The sequence below is a fragment of the Orbicella faveolata genome, unplaced genomic scaffold, assembly GCF_042242905.1.
Source record: "Orbicella faveolata isolate gen_17 unplaced genomic scaffold, um_ofav_v1 contig_46, whole genome shotgun sequence".
Classification (NCBI taxonomy): domain Eukaryota; kingdom Metazoa; phylum Cnidaria; class Anthozoa; order Scleractinia; family Merulinidae; genus Orbicella; species Orbicella faveolata.
Window position 1 is genome coordinate 12,552,501 of NW_028301576.1, and position 24,951 is coordinate 12,577,451.

General features: G+C 40.5%; 2 protein-coding genes and 1 pseudogene across 2 annotated transcripts in view; all 3 read right to left on the reverse strand.

The window, feature by feature from the left end:
* The window catches only part of LOC149098416 (gamma-aminobutyric acid type B receptor subunit 2-like), a 202,585-nt gene extending 181,500 nt beyond the window's left edge, over positions 1-21,085 (reverse strand). Inside the window, exons 1-4 of the mRNA XM_089278576.1 lie at positions 20,941-21,085; positions 18,038-18,118; positions 4,104-4,388; positions 3,104-3,256 (exon numbers count right to left, since the gene is read on the reverse strand). Coding sequence (XP_089134702.1) covers positions 3,104-3,256; positions 4,104-4,334 — 384 coding nt within the window. The 5' untranslated portion in view covers positions 4,335-4,388; positions 18,038-18,118; positions 20,941-21,085. The remainder of the gene's footprint in view (positions 1-3,103; positions 3,257-4,103; positions 4,389-18,037; positions 18,119-20,940) is intronic.
* On the reverse strand, positions 10,247-11,805 carry LOC149098432 (uncharacterized; annotated as a pseudogene).
* Positions 12,084-13,736, reverse strand: LOC149098433 (uncharacterized protein F54H12.2-like). The gene has a single exon (XM_089278588.1). The coding sequence runs from the start codon at positions 13,303-13,305 to the stop codon at positions 12,688-12,690; it is 618 nt and encodes a 205-aa protein (XP_089134714.1). The 5' UTR covers positions 13,306-13,736; the 3' UTR covers positions 12,084-12,687.
* Positions 21,086-24,951: the final 3,866 nt, after the last annotated feature.

Here is a 24,951-nt window from a genome sequence, read left to right on the forward strand (position 1 = left end):
GCAGAATTACTTCCACGGTACAATCAGCCTCTATACCTGACAATAACTTGACAAAAGACGAACAGCAAGCACTGAAACGACTGAAAAACGACAACAACATTGTCATACTACCAGCCGACAAAGGACGTGTCACTGTTGTTATGGACAAGACTGACTACTTTGACAAAATGGACGCACTTGTTAACGACAAACAAACTTACGAAGAACCTAAACGCGACCCGACGCCAGCACTTCAACGTACACTTAACAGCAAAATACTTACGCTTAAAAAGACTGACGCTATTGACACTCAACGCTACTATCGACTGAGGTGCTCAGTACCTCAACCACCGAAACTTTACGGACTACCGAAACTGCACAAACCTGGTATACCGATGCGACCTATAGTGTCATTCTGTGGGTCCCCTACGTATCAACTGTCTAAGTACTTGACGACCATACTGCAACCCCTTACTGACAAATCAAGACGCAAACTACAATCTACGGAGAACTTTATTGACGCTATTAAGACAGTACAGATACCCGACGACTACAAACTTGTGTCTTTTGATGTGAAATCACTGTTCACCAGTATTCCACTTCAATTGGCATTACAGTGTACCGAGACCGCTATACAACAATCTACTGTTGAACTGCCGTTACCTACAGAAGACATCATGGACTTACTGAACCTTTGCCTTACATCGACTTACTTTCAGTACAACGGTAAACACTACAAACAGTTGCATGGAACAGCCATGGGGTCGCCTGTTTCTGTCATTGTCGCAGAAATTGTGATGCAACACGTGGAGGAACGCGCCCTTCCAACTTGCCGACAAACGATACCCTTTGGTTACGCTACGTTGACGACACCTTTACCGCCGTTCACAAAGACGAAATTGACGATTTTCACGACCACCTAAACGAACAGAACGCCGACATCCAGTTTACTAAAGAGATCGAAGAAAATGGAAAACTTCCTTTTCTAGACTGTTTGGTAAACCGCGACAAGAACGAACTACGAACGACAGTGTACAGAAAACCGACGCATACCGACAGATTACTTGACGAATCATCCTACAACCCGACTTCACACAAAGCCACGACTATAAAGACTTTGACGAGACGAGCGCAACTAGTTTGTGACACACCGGACAGCTTACGTGACGAAAACAGATACCTTGAACGCGTTTTTCACAAAAACAACTACAACGCTGACTTTATTAGACGAAACATTTACCGACCTACTGAAGCTGACGCTACGAACAGGAACCCTACGCCTGTTACTACAGTGACTATACCTTACATTAAGGGCACTTCTGAGACCATCTCGCGGATCCTACAGCCCTACAACATTCGTGTAGCCCACAAACCTACAACTACGTTACGACACTTACTGACCAACGTGAAAGACAGAGAGGAACCTAACGACAGACAGGGAGCAGTTTACAAGATCAAATGCTCCGACTGCCAGGCTTCCTACATTGGTGAGACTGGCAGAAACCTTAACACGAGACTGACTGAACACAAACGAGCCACGAGAAATGGTGATGCCAACAATCACATTGCTGTACATCATCAACTGACAAACCACAACATTGACTGGGACTCTGCTCAGTGCTTAACCTACAGTACAAACTATTCTCAACGACTGACCCTGGAAAGCTGGTACACTAACCTAGAACAAACGCCTCTTAACAGATGTCAACAACTACCGGCGCCTTACAAACGACTTATCCACGACAGAAACGAAACCGACAAACGGACTTCTAACAGACCGACTTAACAATACACGGACGAAAACCGACCTACTTGACTAACAATAGACGGATCGAAACCCACCAATGACTGATGACAAACTTTACACGAGTCTTTCAGCCGATACCATCATGGCTATACTGACCAATCACGTTCAACGGACCAGACTTATAAGATCATCGACTGACAAACACTATTCACTTGACTCTGAAGATGACTTCCGCTCAGGTTGTCGAAACGTCAGTCACCAACAACAGTTCTTTTCAGAACTACACTCACCCGGACGATCACACTATACGAACTACTGATACTCCTGGGTTCAAACCATTTACTGTGATAATCAACACAGTTTGCTTTTGGCCAAGAGAGAAGTTTATTTCCACATCCAAAGACACAAGATAAATCATAGAATCTACAAACTGAGAAATAAACCTCTCCGCTACCGACCCTATCGCTGAGAAATACAGAAAACAGGAGAGGATGGGTGCGAGAAAAACTGCACGAGGTAGAAAAACGATGTGACCACTACGAGAGTAATAGAAACTGAAATACAATACGACATACGCTGAAAGTTAAGTAACGCCATTGAATAGGGGGCGTGTTGAGCGGTGACGGTTGCCAATTAATCCCGATGAGCGGAAGCGCCCGAAGGAAAAGCATGAATTGCCGGTAAAATCTGATTGGCTCACATTTATCGTATGACAGGTAAGCAGCCAAGGGGCGGCAGACGACTCGTGAAGTAAATGTCGATGAATGCATCTAGCGTTTTTGTTTGCCCTTAGCCCGTTCGCCTGACAAAAAGCCTGATTGTAGGTTAACTGATTAAATGGAGAGTTACTGTTGTCTGCAAAGGTCTTAAATGGTTCCAGGATACGCGTTTAACATGTAGATTCAGCAGAAAATTCATTTTGCTTTAAAAATGTCATTCTTGAAGGGACGTCACGACCATACTAGAACCTGGGTTCTTTTTTGATACGATATTAGTATCTTCTTTGGATATAAAGATTTGGATTTGAAGATATTAGTGTCTTATTAATATCTTTTTTGGTAAGATATTATCAAGATATTAGATATTAGGTAACTCTTATTTATGTCATTTTTAGGTGATTTTTATTTAGGAGGGCTCCACTGAAAACCGCCTTTGGTGAGTTGGATTCCCTCACTAAATATTATTATTATTATTATTATTATTATTATTATTATTATTATTTTGATACTCGGTCAACTCGGATGTGCGTGGCTCAAGCTGGAACTTGAAACGCTGAAACACCTTCGGAATGGAGAAAAGGTTTTGGGACTAATATCTATGCTCTATAGATAGAGATCACTACTCCGTTACTATAATCTTGGTTATTTCATTTCTTACCATAAGTTTACCGTAAAATCGTACCACATTCAATACCGAGGAGGCTTCATCGGGTAAGCTAGGACCGAGCAGAATCAACGGGCGTGATCCATTGTACTGTGCATTATCTTTCAACGCATAGGTAGAATAAAAAATAGCGTTGCTTGGGACCCCCTGTTGAGGAACAGATTTTAATAATAAACTCAACTTATTGTGTTGTCTTTGGGTGCCATTGTCTTTCATAAATGTAGTTTTTTTATTGTTAAAACACGTTTGACATATTTTAAACGCACATAGGAATTACCTTGACATTTAGAGTTTCAAAGATGTTAATCACGTTCCATTCCGTGAAAACTGAACTGCCATACTGGTGAAAATACAGTAGTTTTTTCCCCATTTGTCAGTAAATGAGCTTGTCAATTTATCGAATAAACGTTTGTTGCAAGTTATAGATGAAGTTTTTGGACGACTTACAAAACCCTTCTACCTTGTTTTCCAAGTTATGTTAGTTTTGAAGGGAAGCCTGTAGGCCACTTGTAACAGTTGGTCACGTGACTTGTTTTGCAAGAACACACTGATCTAGTCAATGGTAATCCATCGCTTAGAAATGCTAAACACATTCACAAATAAGCTTATATGATAAATTTTCAATTTCAGGTTTATATCCTTTAAGAGGAACTTTTTACGGACGTTAAAGCTTAGAAGGAGGCTGCAGTGGTTTTCCATACAAATCCTTGTAATTTTGCAAGTTTTCAAGCTGCCATAAAATCTTTGGAATTTTCCATTCTTCCTAATATTTTACCTTTCTTTCTATCTCTCATAGTTGCATGTCGGCAGCTTCCTTTTGTAGTGATTAATAGCGAAGGTTTCTGGAGGGCATAACTTTCTCGCTTCAAAGCCTACGTCTTGTTCCATATAAACACGCAATAAAAGAACTTGGCAAATATCCAACTGAGCCATATTGACCTTAGGGTTGGTCAACAGCTTTTAGATATTAAACGTTTTCTTCTACAAAACGTACCTTTGTGGGATAAGGGCCATCTATGACTATCTCATATTTGTCCAGGAAAACTTTCAAATCCGAAGAGTTTTTGGCGGCTTCTATTGCGAGGTTTATCCCGACAGATGTCGCTTTGTTTGTAAGCCTTCTCTCCAGTACGGGAATAATAATCTTCGTCTTGTTGGCGTTACATTTTAATAATCCAATCACCACGACGATGACAAGAGCGGAAATAACCGCTGTACTATTCATCGCACCTACGGAAGAGTTAGTGAAGCGACTTCCAGGTCAAAGACTGATGTGGAACTACAATAAAAAAGAAATAAAAAGGAAAGCTGTTGAATTTTTGTAACTGAGAAAATAAGCCAGATAGACTAAGATTAGAATTTTCTTCTTTCGGCGATCGCAAAAATACGTTGTCTCATATACATTTATTGTAGTGACAGTGGCGAGTGTCTGATTTTGCCAAGCACATTCTGATCTTCAAAATTATGTTTACGTTGATTTTAGGAAGGGACTTTTTTTGTTCCCAGACGCCGTGATCCTTTTGGTCCGCGATAAGAATGACGTTTTTTTCGGCGGACCCTACTGAGGGGAACACAGCGGTCATACATCTGCGCATGTGCGAGCAATGGAGCAACTAAAAGGCGGCCAAAATATTTTTATGACATTGTTCTTTTCGTGGGTCATCGGCATCTTATAAATTACATTTTCCTCGTTATTGATATATTTGTTTATGTTTTAGTCTGTACAACGAGAGCTTACAGAAATAAGATTTAAAAATTGTTGTAACTTCTGCTTGTTGCAGGTCTTTCTTTTCCGCGGTGTGTATTTTCCGTGCTCCTTGAATTTTTTTGTCCGCCTCGACTTTGCATTCAGTGCACCAGTTTTTCCCAGGTTTGTAGTGCAGAAAAGATTTTCCCACCTGGTCAAAGAAGAGGTACAGGCGGTTTGGGATCGGTATTTTGGCCAGCTATACCCCCATGACGATGGACATGAACATAGTTTGTCGTTTCGATTCATCTCGTTGCTGTGCTTGAGACAAATCCAGGATCCGGATGGAATCCCCACAGTCCTTGCCAAAATTTTTCCAGCTTGTCTGAGCGAAGCCGAATCATTGCAATTGTGTTTTTCTTCTCCCATTTTTCCTTCTTTTACACACCGTTTTTCGTCCGTTTCCGGCGTCACGCACCGTACGGATAAATAAAAACAAATAAAAATATACTACGCTGTCGGCTCGCAGCATGACACGGGTTTTCAAGACTTATAAACCTTTTTTGGTAAAGCTAACAACAAAATGGTAAATCAACAGAACACCGGTAACTTAATAAACTTTGTGTCTGAAAAGTCTTAAGTTTTCCTTTTACCTACTTTCTTTTCCTTTTACAGATTTCTATGAACTTTCAATTTTTTTTCGTAAATTTTGCGTGACACCGGTTGTTTCCCATGTTTTGCGCGGGAAATCTGCGCGCGGCTACCAAAAAATGTACCCATCTGCGCATGCCCGACCTTTGACTGCTGTGTTACTGAGGGGACTATTGAGGGTCTTACACAAACCGCAATATTTTGTTCATTCGAAACCACGGACCGCTTTCGTTTTCTCCTAAAAACGATAGGACGATTATTATCATAACCGATCTGTTAACAGCACGGAAGAACTTCTTTACGACATGTTCGCTCAATATAATCGTAATTCTCCTCACAGACAAGAAGATCACAAATTGCCTCTAAAGAAAGAAAATTAGCGAACAAAAAGTTTGACGTCTACTGGGCTGCTCACAAACACAGAGAGCTCCGGTTGTTTGAATGACCCCCTCAAAAAAACGCAATAAATAACGAAAACCGCAAACTAAATTTATGATTTCCCGCAACCGCACGATAATTTCTTAATCGCTAACCGCCAGATAAATGTGAATGTACCCGCCAGATTATAATAGACCCTCCCTATTTTCAAGTTTGTTGGAGAAGTTATTCCAGTCCACTTGCTTTTTGTATGGCTTACAGCATCTGAGGTTTTTGTTCATTTACCCGGATACAATGATAACCTCTCTCCCGGGGGCCTTTGTCTTGAGGTGTATGGCGAAAAGAGTAAGCAGTGAAGCCACAGAAAAATATTTGCAGATGCTAGATTTATGAGAAGAGCGCTCCCTACTCAGTGCGAGGAACTCCCATGGAAAAAAGTGCTTGTTCAGTGAGAAAGAAAAACAAATTCTATTCCGACCCAAGCACCTTCGTGGTCATCACAAGCAAGTATGGCAACAGTTAAGCTGTAGATAGCCAGGAAGGAACTCCTGAAAAATGCCACATGTTAGGGAAACTGCAGCGTAATGAGAAGGAGAAAAAGATGCGTGGGCTCAGGTTGACTGAAAGGAACCAGTATTACAGGGTATCAAAGAGAGAGCAATTTTTAGTCAATATCTAGTTTTTACTCATATATTTTTGTACTGGTCCCTAAAATTAACAGGGATGGGTGGCGGGGAGGGCGCGGAAGGAGATGTAAAGTACTCGCTATCAAAGTTTAGTGGTAAGCAATCCCCATCGTGATGTTCAGGTCACGAGCTGGACGTGGTCAAAGTGCTGTTGTTAGTTGTGTTTGTAGAATTCTACTAGTATACACATGCAAATGCGGCAATATGATTGGTCGAGCTTCTCGTGTAATACCAGCCATTTTTACATGGCTAACTCCGTGAGCGGGTAAGATGAACTAAATCCTTCGCTGTGATTGGCTACCCGAACAGGCAAGCTGGCGCTATCCCGCCCTCTCGAGACTACATGCTGTATCCCACAGAATAAATTTCCCGAAAGCCATATAATAAATCCTTTATTAGCCATGCTTGTTCGCTCAGAATGGCTGGATATTTATACCTGGTCAATAACCCATATTTAGTAGCCAGTCAAGTGTGTTCTATTGGAAATCCGTGAATCTGGTTCTCTCATCGTTCTCTATCTAAAGAATAGATTCCATGTTGCCCTGTGTCTGTTGAATAATGGATCACAAAATATGGAAAAAACCAAAAAGTGGCACACGAGGCGATAGCCGAGTGTGTCACTGAAGTTCTTACCACATTTTTACGTCTTCTGTGATATATTAGGCACATTAAGGTGCCTCAAAACAGTGATATTTCCATGAGTCGCCAGGGCTCTAGCGCGCACTTCAGCGCGAGGCATCATGCGATCACTCGAGGATTCGTCAAGCTTTAGTACCCTGTCTGCGTTATCAGTTATTTTTAATTTCGAAAACATCCATCGTTCAGGCAATTTCAAAGGAAAACATCACTTTCGTGATCCGTTTAAACCGCTGAACTGGAACGTAAGCGAAAATTGTGGTGTTGATGTTGCGATCGATCGCGGCTGCTAACAATCTAAAAAACAGCAGGAAAAAAACTACTCTGCGTAAGAGCTGAGGCTAACTGAATTATTTGTCTCCACTGGAACTAATCAAAACATCCCAGGACAAATGTAGCACATGAAATAAAGCTGTTCCCACAGTAAACAACCCCAAGCCAACGCGATTCAAAAGTTCTGTTCGTGAACATTAATTGTCCCAGTTATGTAACAGGTCATCTGGCATCCCGACGAAACAGGCCACGTTATTGTTGATTGCACGGTCCAGAATCACAACCAAAAACATAACCTTCTCGTGTGCACTTGCTTTTCGATGATGTCATTCGTTTTCGCCCCTGCTGCAAAAAACTAGCCCAACCTGCAAAATGTGTTTACTTTAATGACTCTTTCCTTGCCTCCCCCCCCCCCCCCCGCCCTAACAACTTGTGGCTATATATATATGCCTGCTAACTTTTGTTTTCGTTTGTTTGTTTTTTTTTTTCGCTGGGTTTTAGTATACGTTGTGAAACAACGGTTACAAGGGATTTTGCGAAGGTAACAAAAATGGCACACTGAGGAAAATCATTTTTCCTCGGTTACATATTAACCGATTGACTTCTGTGCCGGCCATAACCGGCCGTGACGAGTCTTGGCCTTTCTTCCACCTCTGACGTCATCACCCTTGACCAAAATTGGCATCATCTATGCTCAACTTCTGCAGGAGGAAAAGGTCTTTATAATGATACCCAGATCAGAGTGATCGGCCCAATGGAGGCTTAGATATGCACAAAAATGCTCAAAAAGTTGAGTGGAAAACTCAGAGCAAAATTTCCTGCCCCTACACGTGGCTACTCCATGGCAAAAATTACCTGTCTCGATGATGCTTTCTCAGAATGTTTTAAACGGGAAGCAAGCTAAGTAGAAGGTCAATCACTGCAGCAAAAAGAAAACAAAAGGAGAAAAAGGAAAGGTGAAAACAAAAACAAAAAAATCGAAAGGCCGTAGGTCACTTTCTCGCCCAAAAACTCGATTTTGAACTTGATTTCTGCGCATGCCTGAGCGCAAATGTCGTAAAACGCGATGCTCGTGGAAAGAAAGACATGCTGCCATGTTGCAAATGCCTTTTTGAGTAGATTGGAGCTAATTTGCCCCATATCCAGCCTGAAAATCTCCAAAATGTCCAAAAAATGCGTTTTTGGCAAAAAGCTCCAGGAGTCAATGGTTTAATGACAAACAGAGAAACGTGATTTGCTCGTAACACCTTGGACATCAAAACACCGATGCAACTTACTACATTAAATGTCAAAGGCGCTGCATGTGATCTTTTTGATGTATCCATGGATATTAACCACGGGAAATTTACCTCCGGAAATATTGGTCATACTCACTAAATGCAGTTTCCCGTGGTAAAAGGGTCATTAGGGACTTTAAGATATGGTACGGCTAGCCTGTAGTACGGCGGCAGATAGTAAAGATCACTTCCGGTGACGTCATGACGCGCGTACCAGTACGGCTTTCCCGCCGTAGCCTTGCTTTCTACTACGGGAAAGTGCCTGGTTTCACGTACTCTTCACTACGTGAGTATAAGCCTGCTGTTTACTTCTCATTTTAACCCTTTTTTTCAGTGTTTGAACAGCCTAGTTTGAAGATAATGTTCTCAATCATAAAAATCAGTTCTAAGATCATTGTTTCTTTGTCATTTGTACAGAAAATTTGAACGATTTCAACACCTACCGCAAGATGATCAATTCAGTCATATTAGTATCGGGCCGAACAGTCGTAGATAAGAAAGCTTCGTATGTTCTAATCTGAGCTATAATTGTTTATTACTAGTTCGTATAGTGTGATCGTTCGGGTGAGTGTAGTTCTGAAAAGAACTGTTGTTGGTGACTGACGTTTCGACAACCTGAACGGAAGTCATCTTCAGAGTCAAGTGAATAGTGTTTGTCAGTCGATGATGTTATAAGTCTGGTCCGTTGAACGTGATTGGTCAGTATAGCCATGATGGTATTGACTGAAAGACTTGTGTAAAGTTTGTCATCAGTCATTGGTGGGTTTCGATCCGTCTATTGTTAGTCAAATAGGTCGGTTTTTCGTCCGTATATTGTTAAGTCGGTCTGTTAGAAGTCCGTTTGTCGGTTTCGTTTCCGTCATGGATAAGTCGTTAGTAGTGGTATGGGCTAGTCCAGTACGAATTTGACAGGTAGTGTCATGCAAATGAAAAAGTATTGTTATGGAAAGGAGTTCTATTGTTTTCTCGAGTTTGACGTATCCATGGTAACCAGAAGCCTCGCCCCCTTTGACGTCATTAATCTCGTTTCCGTGTTGACCGAGTAAAAGGCCTGGTTTCTAAGATAAACAAAGTAATCACGCAATTTTAAAGTTAACCATTAACTTTAATATCAAATGTTTCCCTAAAATTACAGGACAGAGCCGTGTGCAACTCCTTAGTGGATTGCGCTCACCTTATGAATGAAACTATTTACAAAAGTGTTTACAAATGGCACAACAGTTCAATCATGTCCACGTCCTCATTTGTTATTCTTTCATAGCCATAGGGATATGTTTTGAAGGTGTAGGGATCTATCACTCGTTTTTCGTACACAAGCTGGTACTTTTTCGTCTGAGAGACTGTGGTCAGTGAGTACTCTTTGGAGTTTCGGACGACGTGATAAGGCTTGTAAATATCAGTTTGTCGCGTTTTCTCGAGAGGGCGTTGAATTTCGTCTAAAACATTTTGCCGCAACACTTGATAATTTAACTACTTGCTACCTTCACTGTTTAAAGAGATTCCCCTCACTTTGCATTCTTCTTTTTCTTTCTTCGTGAGGTAACCATAGTTTTTCGGTCCCGCGGACGCAAATTCAGTGATGAAGTCGTCTTCTCCCAACTCGTCCTTGAAATCACCGAGAAAGTCGTCAAGGGGAGGATTGTTTTCACGAGGTAAACTGGAAAAAATAACGCTGTCGGTGTCTGTGTACTGTACTCGTTCTTGTAGCATGTCTAGAGCTGCATACAAACGAAGTCGAGCCCAACATGTCGTGAAACAAGCGATGAAAATGTTGAGGTTTGGTGAGACAGATTCGTCATTCGATTTCAGTTTATAGTGAATTTCAACGATGTCTTCAGACAATACACTCACGTAGCAAATGTCATTTGCATCACTTTCATGGAATGCACTGAACCTCATAGGATCTCCGAACTCTTTGATTTGAGTTTTGTTGGTGCGCTGGCCAAACTTCCCCCACATGGAATTTAACATCATTTTTACAGGGCTACGTTTGCCGGGATTCTTTTCAATGTTGTTGCGGTTGAGTTCGATGCCCTCTTTCGCTTTGTAGGATCTCAGATGTTCTTGTTGTTTGACGGGATCATCGCCTACATGAGCTGGCCAGCCGCTTGCCTCCTCTTTAATCTTTAACCATGTATTTACATAGTCTTTAAAGAGACCTTTCCTCGTTTCAGAAAAATGCCACACTTCGTGAATGTAAGTTATTTTGTAGCCCTTCTCAACGGCTTTGTTCAGTTCGGGGGTACACCATGTACCTGTAATTTGTCTTTCACTGTCGCTGTGACTGCAAACCCAGGACCGTTGTAGCATTGGTTTTTCCATCTCTTCTTGTACACAGGCTCTACATAGCGGGAATGTTAGTTTACCATTTTCACGCAGCGGAAGTACTGGATGAAACAGTTTTTCTGGAGGTAAGATTGTGACCTCGACAGGATACTCAGCATTCTTATTAATGAACGGATAGAGAGATGTAAAATCATAGTAATGAATCTTCTCTCCTGAGGCGATGTCAGCCAGATGATAGAGTTTGCCCATCCAATCGGTACAACTAATCTTTGTTTACCAACTGGGCGCTTTTCTTGGATCCGTTCATTAGAGATACGGTAGTGATTGAATCTTGGGAAGAACTCATCATGATGTCTCGATGAATTTGTGACATCTCATACATCCTTCGTCCTTTAAAAGGTGGCTGAGAATCCTTTGATCGTCCGAACTGCATGGATGTAAATCCAAGACCATGTATCCGAACGGACGTTCTGTCAAACGTTGAAACGTGTCTTGTAAAACTTGCCATTGGGTGGGAAATGCCTGTAACAGTAAATTTCTCATGCCTAATTGATCTCGTGGGTTCTTGAAGGCTACGACATAGTGGGCGTTTCTGGAAATACTCTTGGCATATTTCCCCGGCGGAAACACGTCTTGGCACAAGTAGAGCACGGTGACGTTCTGATGGTGAGAATGTTTGGTGAACAGATCCAACACTCGTTTATCGTTCCCTCCTTCAGCCATTAGATCGTCCAACACGAGTCATCCGCCTTTAGGAAACCACGTTTTCAGTTGATCTGTGTCGGGAATGCCTTCGTGAAACTTGACCCCCTGTTCTTTCATGGGCTGAAACCCGTCTTGCCACACTCCGTAACAATAATGTATTTGAGAGGGTGGGGTATGAGACAAATCGAGGTTGTTCAGTAAACGTTTGGTGGTAAACACAGTCTTGCCACACCCTGCGTCGTTCCATGAGTCCAAATGACCAAACGCGCATGGGCATGCTACTTTTGATACCGCATGGAAAGGAAAAATTCCACCCAACGGGGAATGGAGCTCTGATCTCTCGAGTGACAGTCGAGAATACTAACCATTGTACTACAAAATCATCACACGGAAAATGAACGTTTTCAATCGTATTTTAATGTCAAACCAACAATCATTACACTAAATATCTCACACCGCAACGAGAGGTGTCTTGGTGATGTTTCACTTTACACACCTTATCCCATTCTAACTCTTTCTCGATCAACTTCTTTAACATCTGGCCTATTTTGTGAACGTTGTCTACATAATCATGTTTCGAGAAACGCCTCAAGAACTCGTTCATGCTTTGACCTCTCGCTCTGTCTCTTAAATAGAACAAGGCGTAATCACCACAGCTTTTACTGTAAATCGATTACAGAGACTGTCCATTGTAATTGACATGTTTCCATTGACTTTTTGACCAGTCTTGCAAAGGCTGCGTTGACTTGTAAGTCTCTAAAGGTAGGGCGTAGCTGTCCATCACCTCGCACACATTCCCACTATGGGTCCAAAGCGCCAGCCAGTGTCGGCCCGGTCTATCATGTGGATCTGTGTTTACAATATACCCACGAGGTTCTTCCTTGATCGGTCGACGTGGTAATCGATCACAAGCCACCGTCCCGTAAAAGTAAGGTTTCAAAATGGCATCCGCTTTCGCCAAATGATCCAGTTGCACGTTATTCAGAGGTACTCTTTCCATTAGCGTTGGTAAATGTCGTACAACACGGCTTTGTTCTTGTCTATTTCCAAGAGTTTTTCTAACTCTCCGTACAAGATGACTGTGATATTGTTACCTGGTGCGACACCGAATTTCAGCACAATCTGTAACTCTCCTGACTGCTTGGGGTTCAACACCGGACTGTCCAAACATCCGTTGGCTGCATTGTCAAATACAAACAGTGTGCAATTCTTGCCTTGACCCCAGTCTTTGCTTCTGACCATGTTACCTTGATGTTTGCACAAACATCCTGTGGCTTGTAAGAATCGATAGTAACCTCTCAGATCTTGGGTACCGTCGTTGTGCACTAGCTCCAGGGTCTCGTAAGGGTACTCTTCTCCTCTGACCAGTTGCCTGATGTTACTCACACCAAACTTTTGAAAACATAATGGGTCATGTGCCACAGTACCATTGAAGGCTTCTGAAAGCACAAGCCCAACGATGACTCTGTTAGGAATTCTGCCTTGAAATAAATTGTTGCACTCGTATCTTTGCTGGTTCCCTTGCATGTTGAAGGTCCTGATTTCACTTCTCACGGTCGGGTAAGCCACTATGGTTCTGTTGACGTTCATTTTCGTCATCAACTCTCGTGTAATCATATCATCATCCCTGATTTGACAGGTTTTTTCTCAGGGGAGGAGATTGTTAATTGATTTGACTACCGGAGGCGCCAAACTGGCGGCCGCGCCCCTTGAACATGAGACAGAGTGAAGCTGTTACAGTCTCCCTATTTTTTCCGCCAGCCGTGCCCTCCACCACCCCTACCCACGGGCATTTTGTACTCTCCCCAGTTTCGCTTGCATCAAGAGACCAAGATGGCGGCCCGTCGAACTCAACGATCGACATCCACGATCTCACGGAAAAATAGGGGACTGTGAACAGTCTAACTTCGGCAGGTTTAAGTTAAGTTCATCGCCGTTCGCAATCAAAATGTCAGGAAACCAGTTACATTAAACGAATTGCTGGTTTTCAGTGTCACGCAATTCAAAATAGATCAAAATAAAAATCAAAACCGGTCAATAGAATAAGTCCAGAACCTGGGAAATGAAAGAAGGTAAATATGCAAAGACTCTCGCCAAAATTCTGGTCACAGCAATTTTTCTTATGCGAGATACGCGGAGAATTTTTTTACCCAGATTTATAGAGATTTGTATGGAGACGCCATGCTGGTGCCCATCCGTATGGGCACCAACATGGCGGCCGGAAACAAACAGAAACATCTGTCACTGAGTTTTGCTACAAAAGAGTTCAAGGAACCGTCTAAAACTTTAAAATAATACTTTTTCTAAGACATGAACTGTTCAGATAGCCAAGTTCCCCGAAATTAGTCACTTTTTTAAGCATCATGACAGCTCTCTAGGCCGTCATGTAAATGCCGCGTCACGCAAAAGCTTAGAAATTCAAGGGTACTGTATCACAAAACCAAGAACCCATTCGGAGCGAAAATTTGTATGAATATTAGTTTTCAGCTGCTCTTATACATCATTAAAGTAAACTCTCAAGAAGATCAATAGTTTTGTAGTTCGAATTTTAGTGACGTCATGTGAAAACCAGCTATTAAAGTCTTTTTCTTTGCCATATAATAAAAATCTTATTAACCGAGCTAAGTCGGTCTGTATGGGAGAATCTTGACCTCGGTCTTGTGTACAGACCTCACTGCGTTCGGTCTGTACTCACGACCTCGGTCAAGATTCTCCCATACAGACCTCCAGCTCGGTTAATCAGAGCTAAGTAAAATCAAAAGTGAAAGTGCTTCTGAAAGGGAAAACTCACTACCCGCTTAATAAAATAGATAGACAACTTTCCACAGCTTATCTTGTTAAACTAAACTTTTGCTCAGTTCTCGATTACCAACTTTAAGGATTCGAATTTTGCTATCCCTCGAATTCAACACAACTGATGGAAAAACTGGCGAAGTCTCAATGTTGTAATATCAGTCGTGGAAAGCATGCATTCCACCGCGTTTGGCGATTATGAAGTTAACAGTCTTTTGCAAATTAATTGACACTAATCTTGATCAAACTATATGCGATAACTTCAGAGAATTCAATAACATACATTTAAAACAAGATTGACAAAATAACGTCAACATCGACGCAGACTATAAACAGTAAGTGTTGACTAATCAGATGATTAACTCCGCAAACGTGCTATAAACGTAAGGAAACCGGCAAAAAAAATGACAATTTTCCGCTAATTTTTCAAAAACATCAACTGAGCAACAAGCAGTACCTTTATCGGCCTCAGGTGAAAATTGTGCGCTCAAGAGACGATAAAACTGAATGCGTTTATGGGAATCAATGCGTCGGAATGCATTTCAAGAAATGTTGAACAAGATTGCTGCATGGAACCCACTGACCCCGCGCAACGCCTTAGAGCAGCCTGCGAAAAACTTGCGTCAACACAGGAAATTATGAACATTTTATCTGATAAATAAATGTATTCACGCAATTGTTTTGAGAGACATAGCCAAAATACAACCCAGAAAAAAGAGATCTTAAAATGAGACGGAAAAAAGTTACTTTACAATTTTCGATTTTGAAAAAGTGTCCACTATTGATGACGCAAGTAATTCAAGTGCGTGTATACAAATCTGAAAAATGTGGACTGATTTCTTTGAAATTTGATTCTGATATTTCTGGCATAATGAGCAACAGGTAGCCAGCATACGGGGAAGTTTTTGGTTGCTGGCATGGAGGATTTGGGCCTCACAGCCAGTAACAAAGTATTAATATTTCAGTTAAGGAAAGGTATCAAACGCGTGCGTTTCACTCTGGCACCAGCTTAACCTCGCAGAAAGCTAATATCACGAGTTAGCCAAGGATAACAAACCGACCCACAAACCCTGCTTTGAACAACGAAATTTCACCCTAGGTTTGAGATTTCTACAGATTAGCTCTAATCCAAGGTTAATTAAACCCTCTTTTGCACAACCGGACTGTGAAGGTTGTATATAGTCTGAAGAAGGCTATCATTTTCTCGACTCGCAGTCAAAAATCTAGACACGCAGATTGATCAGAAACCCTGAACAATACTTTAATGGTCCTGTCACTACCAGTGACGGATTTAACATCTTTGCTTGTTTACTGCAAACGTCACCTCAATACTCTTAAAACGAATATAGGTCAAATTAACCTGAATATTCTTTATATTCTCCATAATCTAAACTGCTTTCGAAGTGCGCCGCACAAACATGTCTAGATAATTGCAACGGTCTGACACATCAAAACAACTCAGCATTGTTCAAACAAATTTCCGAATACTGCATGTGTTCAGTTGTGCACGTTACTATCGAAAAACTCGAAAAAAAGCTTAGAACTGGATGTTGGTATGTTTTAATTTGCAACGGACGCTCTTCTCAATGCAACTACAGAAAAGAGTCGACCCAATTCAATATGAGAGTCAAAGAAAGTTATCAAATTTTTGTGTAATTTTCTGAATTCTCGTAATTGACGGTCTTCTGCCACTTTCTTGACTTTCCTTAGCTTACTACAAAGTGCATAAGGTCTCTCTTGGAGAATGTGAAAAATCATCACGAGAAATAGATATGACATTCATTACTAAACATGGTTAAATGAGCATGCATTTCTTGGGCATTACAAATTTATACACATTTTCCAACGGGCTATATCAGTGTTACAAAAGTCCGAAATAATAGATCTCTGCTTAAGACTTGCATGTGAGCGTTTTAACCAGCCAGGCTCGATACAAGAACACAAGAACACAAGAACACAAGAACACAAGATCCACAGAATGCTTCTTTTAACAATGTATTGTAATTATGAAAAAATCAAAAGTGAAAGTGCTTCGGTTGGCGTTAAACCTTACAACCCATGCTATCCGCCTGATAAAGTAAATTGAGAACCTTCCAAATTTTCCAGTTTTCTAGCTTTGTGAATTCGAATTTTGCTTCTCCTCGAATTCATGAAGACTTTTGAACAACTGGCAAAGTCTCTATAATATCAGTAATGGCAATCATTCCACAATAGACGCATTCCACAATAAGTGTTGGTCTATTAATTATGAGAAGTCACAAGTCTTTTTCAAGTTCATTGTCACTCAACTTGATCAAAGTATTAAACTGCATATGATAACCACAGAGAATTCGACAACATACATTTACAGCAAGATGATAAAGAACGCAAGCATTGAAAACAGACCGTAAACATTAGATTGTTCAATGATCAGTTGATTAACTCCTCATCTCTTAAACAAGGTATAAACATAAAGAAACCCTGCAAAAGTACAATTGCCTGTTGATTTACCTCAAAGAGACATCAACTGAGCGACATGCAGTACCTTGATTGACTTGATCGGCTCCTGGCAAAAACTCTGCCGCTAGATTAATACGATTAAACTGAATGACGCAATGTCGGTGAATTTATGGAAAGCGGAATATGCGTCGGCGTGCATTCTCAGAAACGGTTCACAGGAAATTCGAGAGAATGGAACAAACTGATCACGTAACGCCTTGGGGCATCCTATATAAAACCTAAAACTAAAGTCGCACAAGGACCAAATTGGTCCACAATCATAGTTTCCGTATCATTCATTAACTGGAAGCATTGCTATTCCCACTCGAAGGGATGTTTGGTCACTGCTGGATACCTTACAGCGCTTATTATACCCAGTGAAACAATGGGCCTCCCACAAATATGGCTGCATATAATTACAATGGTCCGAACAAGACAATTCAGCATTCTTTAAGTGATCTAGATTCGAAATTGAAATTACCGAATACTGTATTCAATTTCCACACTAATCTCGAAAATAAGCTTAAAACTGCATGTTCGTATATTTCAGTTTGCAACGGACGGCGCTCTCAATGCACCTACAGAAAAAGGTCGACCCAATTCAATATGTGAGCCAGAGGAAGTTGTCAAACGTGTGAATAATTTTCTGAAGTCTCGTAATTGGCGGTCTGACGCCACTTTCTTGACTTTCGGTAGCTTAATACAAAGTGCGTAAAATATCTCTTGGCGAATGTGAAAAATCATCACTAGAAATAGATGACATTCATTACTAAATATTAAATTTCCTTTCTGTTCATAGTTAAATGAGCTGCATTTCTTGTCCATTTTCACTATTCCTTAATTTTATACACATTTCATTACTGACCATGCCAGCGTTACAAAAGTCCGAAATAATAGGTTTGTGCCCCGACTTATGCGCTTTTTAATAAGCTATTCTCGATTCAAATCTCTGCAACCCACCGGGCTGGCTTTTTGTGCATTGTATTTTAAGTATGGAAAAGCAAAAGTGAAAGTGCTTCAGTAAGGGAAAACTTACTACCCGCTAAATAAAACAGATAGCTAATTTTGCAAAGCTTACCTTGTTAAACTATACTTTTGATCAGTTCTTGCTTACCAACTTTGTGAATTCGAATTTTGCTCCTCCTCGAACTCGACACAACTGATGGAAAAATAGAAGTCTCAATGTTGTAACATCAGCATTGGAAAGCATGCATTCCACAGCGCTTGGTGATTATCAAGTTACCAGCGTTTTTCAAATTAATTGTCACTAATACATACATTGAAACAAGATTGACAAACTACTGATTCTGTAACAACGCCAACATTGAAAGCAGACTATAAACAATAAGTATTGTCTTATCAGTTGATTAACTCCGCAAACATGCTACAAACCAAAGGGAACCCTCAAAAAAGGACAATTGCTCGCTAGTTTTTCAAGAGACATCAAATGAGGAACAAACAGTACCTTTCTGGACTCTAGGTAAAAATTGTGCGCTCAATTGACGATAAAACTAAATGATTTTATGGGAATCTATGTGTCGGAGTGCATTTCAAGAAGCGTTGCACATGAATGGAACCAATCGATTACGCGTAACGCCTTTGGGCAACCTGCATAAAACTTAGACAGGCTCTCATTAAGTCGTCGTCTCCAAATTCGTCAACACGGAATATTATAAACATTTTACCCGATGAATAAATGTATGCATGCTATCAATTGTTTTGCGAGACATAACAAACAACTTTCCAGAAAAAGAGATCTTAAAATTAGGCGTCGAGAAAAGGTACTTTACAATTTTCGATTTTGAAATGGCGCCAAATTATGATTGCGCAAGTAATTAAAGTGCGTGTATGGAAATCTGAAAATCGCGAGCTAATTTCTCTGAAATTTGATTTCTGACATTTCTCGAGTTAGCCAAGAATAACGAACCAACGCACAAACCCTGCTTTCAACAAGGTTTCACCTTGGTTAGAGAATTCTACAGATTAACTCTAATCCAAGGTTTATTTAACCCTCTTTTGAACAACCGGACTGTGAAGGTTGACTTTAGCTCAGTTTTCGTTTGCCATCTTTATGAATTCGGAATCTCCTTCTCTTCAAGGCACTGCCAAAACTGGAGACGTTTGAATGGAATTCATTGGCCGTGGAAAGCATTCCTAAACCTGCATTACGCAGTATTAGTTGATTATGAAGTTCCATTCTTTTTCATGTTGTCTCTAAATTTGACCAAATTGTCAAACAAGATACGATAACTACAAAGGAGTCAGTACGTGTATCTACGGATTGGAAGAACGCCAACAAGTGTAAAGAGTAGTTGTTTATTGATCACTTGATTAACTCCGAACCTCTTAACCATGGTGTAAACTAACGTCAAGAAAGTCGGGAAAAAGAGCAATTTACCGCTAATTTGTCTTTATGAGACATCAAATGAGAGATATACGGTACCTCAATCCACTCCAGGTCAAACCTGCGCACCCAATTCACGATGAAACTACATGACTTGACGGAATCTATGGAAAGCAGATTGTACGTCGTGCATAACGAATGGAACAAACCCGGGGGGGGGGGCACTGCCATATACGGGCTATGTAGGTATGTGCCGCTGTGAAGGGTATGGTTTTCAAGCAGTTTACTCTAGGATAGGGTATATAAATCAGAGCGTTTGGGTCTAGAATAGGGTATCATTTTTCACAAAACTGACTAGTTGGTTGAAGATTTTATCTAGACTAAGGAAACCAGGAATTGCCACTCAAAAATATATAAAAAAATCAAATCAGCAAGTTTAAATTTACGCAAATCAGCCTCAACAGTGTCGATAGATGGGGGATTTGGGGAGTTTACTCTAGCATAGGGTAGCAAAATTCAGTTGAACTAGCTCTGGTATAGGCTAAGGGTTCCTTGGTCCCAGCGGCACATCCCCACCCAGAAATTCCCAAAGTACCTCCCCCGGGGGAACAAACTGATTACGAGTAACGCCTTCAGGCATCCTGCATAAAACCTAAAACTAAAGTCGCACTCGGACCAGGCTGGTCCACATTGCCAGTACTAATCGTAGTTTCCGTATCATTCAGAGACTGAAAGCATTGCTACTCACTCTCGAAGGGATGTTTGTTCGGCACGTCGGGATACCTTGCAACACTTATGTCCATCGAAACAATGCACCTCCATAAGCTACATGCATGGCTAGATAATTACATTGGTCTGTCACCAGACAGCTCATTGTTGCTTAAGTGAAAAGACTCGAAATCGAAATTGTTGAGTCGATTTTCAATCGTGACTATAATTCCAAAAATCTGAACTTGGCGGTCTTCTAAATGTACCCAGTGAAAAAAAGTCGATCCAACTCAATATGTGAGTCAGAGAAGTTGTCAAATTCTCGAGTAATTTTCTGATGTCTGGCTGCCTAACACGTTTTGCATCAGCGAGGCTCGATACAAGAACGCAAGAACACAAGACCCACAGAACGCTTTTGTTAACAATGTATTATGACTATGTAAGATTAAAAGTGAAAGTGCTTCGGTAGGCGAAACTTACTATCTGCTCGATAAAACTGATAGAACGTGAGACTTTCATATAAATTCATCCTTTTGAACTAAACATTTGCCCAGTTTTCCAATTCTTTTTCGCTTCAGCACAAATGCAAAACTGGCTAAGTCTTTTGTTAGAAGTGGAAAGCATTTTTGAACCCGCGTTTCGCAGCCTTTTTTGATTATGAAGTTACTAGTGTTTTCAAGTTGACACTTACCTTGACATAAGAATTGAACTACATACAATAACTTCAGAGAATTCGTAACATACATTGACAATAACGTTGATAAATTATACTGCCTGGTAAGAATGCCAGCATCAGAATGTAAGCAGTCACAGTTTAAAATTTATCAGTTGATTTACTCCGAATCTCCGAAACATGCTATGAACGTCAAGAAAGTACAACTGACTGCTAGTTTAGCTTAATGAGACATCAACTGAGGGACACACAGTACCTTATAATCGGCTCCAGGTGAAATTTGCGCACTCAATGGAGGATAACACTGGATGAATTAACGGGAATCTATGCTTCAGTGTCCGTGTATTCCAAGAAGCGGTACACAAAGAATTAAACTGATCACGCGTAATGCCTTCAGGCATCCTGCGTAAACCTTAGACAGGCTCTTAGTGAGACATCGTCTCCAAATTCGTCAACACGAGAAATTGGGAATATTTTAGCCCAATTACAGGCATGCAAGAGAAGGCACGCAATGTGTGCGAAAGTCAGCGACTTTCCAGACTAAATATCTCTTTGTAACGCTAGTAAACGCAAGTTAAAAAGAAGCAGAGGGAGTTGCGAATAAATGCTTCCAGCTTTAGTGATGAAGCTTTTAAATGAATTTGCACCAGATTAAAAGTGTAAAAAGTTAACGTTTAAAAACGGCACATCTTAAATATTTAGTAGTACCAAAGTATCATCCTAGTTCTTACGATGTGATCAGTTGTGATGTCATAGCGAAGTTTCGAATGCGCGCTGCTAGTCTTCATCAGGCGATTGGGTCATTGGTGACAGCATCGTGAGACAGACGACATTTCATTGTACACTGCAGTATTTGTCACTTTAATTATGATGGTATATTTGTATGTGTGTAGGTTAGGGGGAGGCAAGGAAAAGTGATCTAAAGTCACACTACCATATAGACAAGTATGAATGTTAATCAAAGGTACACGCACAGCAGTTGGTTGAGAATTAAAGGACTGAGTAGCCTACGAAGAGGCTCGGTAAGGACGGAATATCGGATATGTAGACATGATTGATCATCGCAGTTATACACACAATTTAAGCAGTTGTGAAATTAAATAAAGCCTGATGATCAATCATGTCTTCATAACATTCTCCGCAGTCCAAATATGTGAATTTCATATATTCATTTGTATTCTTCAATATCTACGGGTATATTACAAACTCACAATGTGGCCAGTTCCCAATTGGCTTGATATATAGCTCAGTTGGTAGAGCACTGCCCCGATATGGCAGAGGCCATGGATTCAAATCCCGTTCTGGTCTGAATTTTTTTTCAGGCTTTAATTTCACAACTGCTTAAGTTGTGCGTATAACTGCGATGATCAATCACGTCTTCATACAAACAACACCGTGAAAGCACTTTTAAAAACAATGAACACGCACAATTGGTTTAAAATTGCCCATGATGATTTCTTATTTGCCAGTTGCACTATCTGCCTGGAACCTTAAGCCATGTGTCTTCTTGTAAAATAAAAAAACAAAATTTGCTAATTTTTTTCTGGGTCTGCGCAGCATGGCCTCAGTAGTGTGCCATCGATCGATAAACCCCAGCAGTTTTGCAGCGGACTTCCGGTGCATCCAAATTCCTGCGGACGTTTAATTTAACGTCAACTGTGGCCTTTCTGGCAAGGAAAACTTTCGTCGCTGGTGACGATTATGAAATCGTCGAAGAAGGTTACAAGACGGGACATGGCCACTATTACATGTACGTATTCAAAATGAAGAAAGTCATCGGAGTCTGTCCGTGGGGTTATCCCACGGACGAGATTTGCGTTTATTTCTCATGGAAGGAATCGTACGGCGACAAATTCCGCGTCATTACGGCGTATCCGTTGTCCAGAGCTTATCACGTCTTCTTGAAGCAGAGAAAGCAAGGTATGGCCACCTTTTAAAATCCTACAGACTTTATGTAGGTAAGAACCAAAAGGCTCTTTTAGGAGCCACCACATTAATAAAAGTCAATGGTCCAACATGCTTTCCCCAGTTCTTTTAATTTTGTGCTCGAGCACGTGGAGACGCGCACTTATTATTCACAAAATCGATTATCGATTATCAAAACTGCAGCGTCATAAAATTCAGTTTGACAGCGTCCTCAAAATCAACAATGAATTTGATTGATGAACCACTCTTGGCGGCTGTTCGTTCTATTGAGAACGCGGACCAAGACAACGATTCTCAAGAGGTAATAAATATAACTTGGAATTGGAGTACATGTCGGGCGAATACAAATCCGTACCGTTATTTTGAAATGGGTCGTTGAAATTGAATGGAAAAGATAACTTCATACTTTAACTTACATGATTTAATCAGACCTAAAATTTGAAGACGGCTAAGGACTTTGAAAAGAAATTATTTTGATTTTGAATTAGGTCACTGAAATTGAATGGAAAGGATAAGCCTTTGTGCTTTTCAATACCACTACATGTTTTAATCACAACCTGGAATTTCAAGGAGGGTATGAGCATTCAATAGAAGTTCTTTTGATTTTGAATAGTCACTGATAACGAATGGAAACGATAATGAACCTTTGTGTTTTTTATATCAATACGTGATTCAATCAGACCTGGAGGTTGTAGGCGGTTACGGTTTTTGAAAAGAAGTTCTTTTGATTTTGAATAGCTCGCTGTAATCCTTTATATCGGGCCTGGAATTTGAAGGCGGTTACGGTTTTTGAAAAGATGTTCTTCTGGTTTTGAATAACTCGCTGTAATCCTTTATATCAAGTCTGGAATTTGAAGGCGGTTACGGTTTTTGAAAAGATGTTCTTTTGATTTTGAATAGCTCGGTGTAATCCTTTATATCAGGTCTGGAATTTGAAGGCGGTTACGGTTTTTGAAAAGATGTTCTTTTGATTTTGAATAGCTCGCTGTAATCCTTTATATCAGGTCTGGAATTCGAAGGCGGTTACGGTTTTTGAAAAGATGTTCTTTTGATTTTGAATAGCTCGCTGTAATCCTTTATATCGGGCCTGGAATTTGAAGGCGGTTACGGTTTTTGAAAAGATGTTCTTCTGGTTTTGAATAACTCGCTGTAATCCTTTATATCAGGTCTGGAATTTGAAGGCGGTTACGGTTTTTGAAAAGATGTTCTTTTGATTTTGAATAGCTCGGTGTAATCCTTTATATCAGGTCTGGAATTTGAAGGCGGTTACGGTTTTTGAAAAGATGTTCTTTTGATTTTGAATAGCTCGCTGACGGACTTGGAAACGTTCTACCAGTATAACACAAGTAACACTGGACGGATTTACAAGGCGGTTACGGTTTTTGAAAAGATGTTCTTTTGATTTTGAATAGCTCGCTGTAATCCTTTATATCAGGTCTGGAATTTGAAGGCGGTTACGGTTTTTGAAAAGATGTTCTTTTGATTTTGAATAGCTCGCTGTAATCCTTTATATCAGGTCTGGAATTTGAAGGCGGTTACGGTTTTTGAAATGAAGTTCTTTTGATTTTGAATAGCTCGCTGACGGACTTGGAAACGTTCTACCAGTATAACATAAGTAACACTGGACGGATTTAGGATAAGCAAAGCTATAGCGTTCGTCCGATCGTATTTTATAAACCTTAAAGTTACAATGGAACCGTTACTCCTAAATTTAAGTTTAGCGCGCGATGCAAATAGTTTGTCCCATTGGCCGCGGGGATAACGAAATTTGCATACGAGTTGAAAACTTAACGCAAGAATGTGACAATGGACTATTATCTTAAACGTTGAATGATTAGACTCTGTTAGCTTAACTGAATAGGCTATTATCTTTTAAGGCGAATTGAACGGACGCTAAAAGACTAATGAAGGCATTTGTTTTCATGCGAGTTGTGTAATTGTTATTCATTTACTGGAAAATTAAATTAACAAACTAAGTAAACTTTTCGGGTGGTCTGCGTGTGTGAATGTAATTATGATAGATCAATAACGTCATATGTTACTTGATTGGTGGTTGAAAATATGATGTCGTTTTTGTGCAATATGATTGGCTGTTGGAAATGTGCTGACATTTCCTGTAATATGATTAGTTAACGACACCAATAAAGTTGGGACTCGTTAGATAGAAATCATTTGCAGATGGTGGACTGTTGACTAAACTTTTGTTTCTCTGGATAAGATTTTCGCCCCATGTCAAGCCACTTTGAGGATATAAGCGATGAAGAATTATTGGAGGCCATTATTGCTATTGAGAATGGACCAGAAAACAGTTATTTCCAACAGGTAAATTAAATATGTTGTA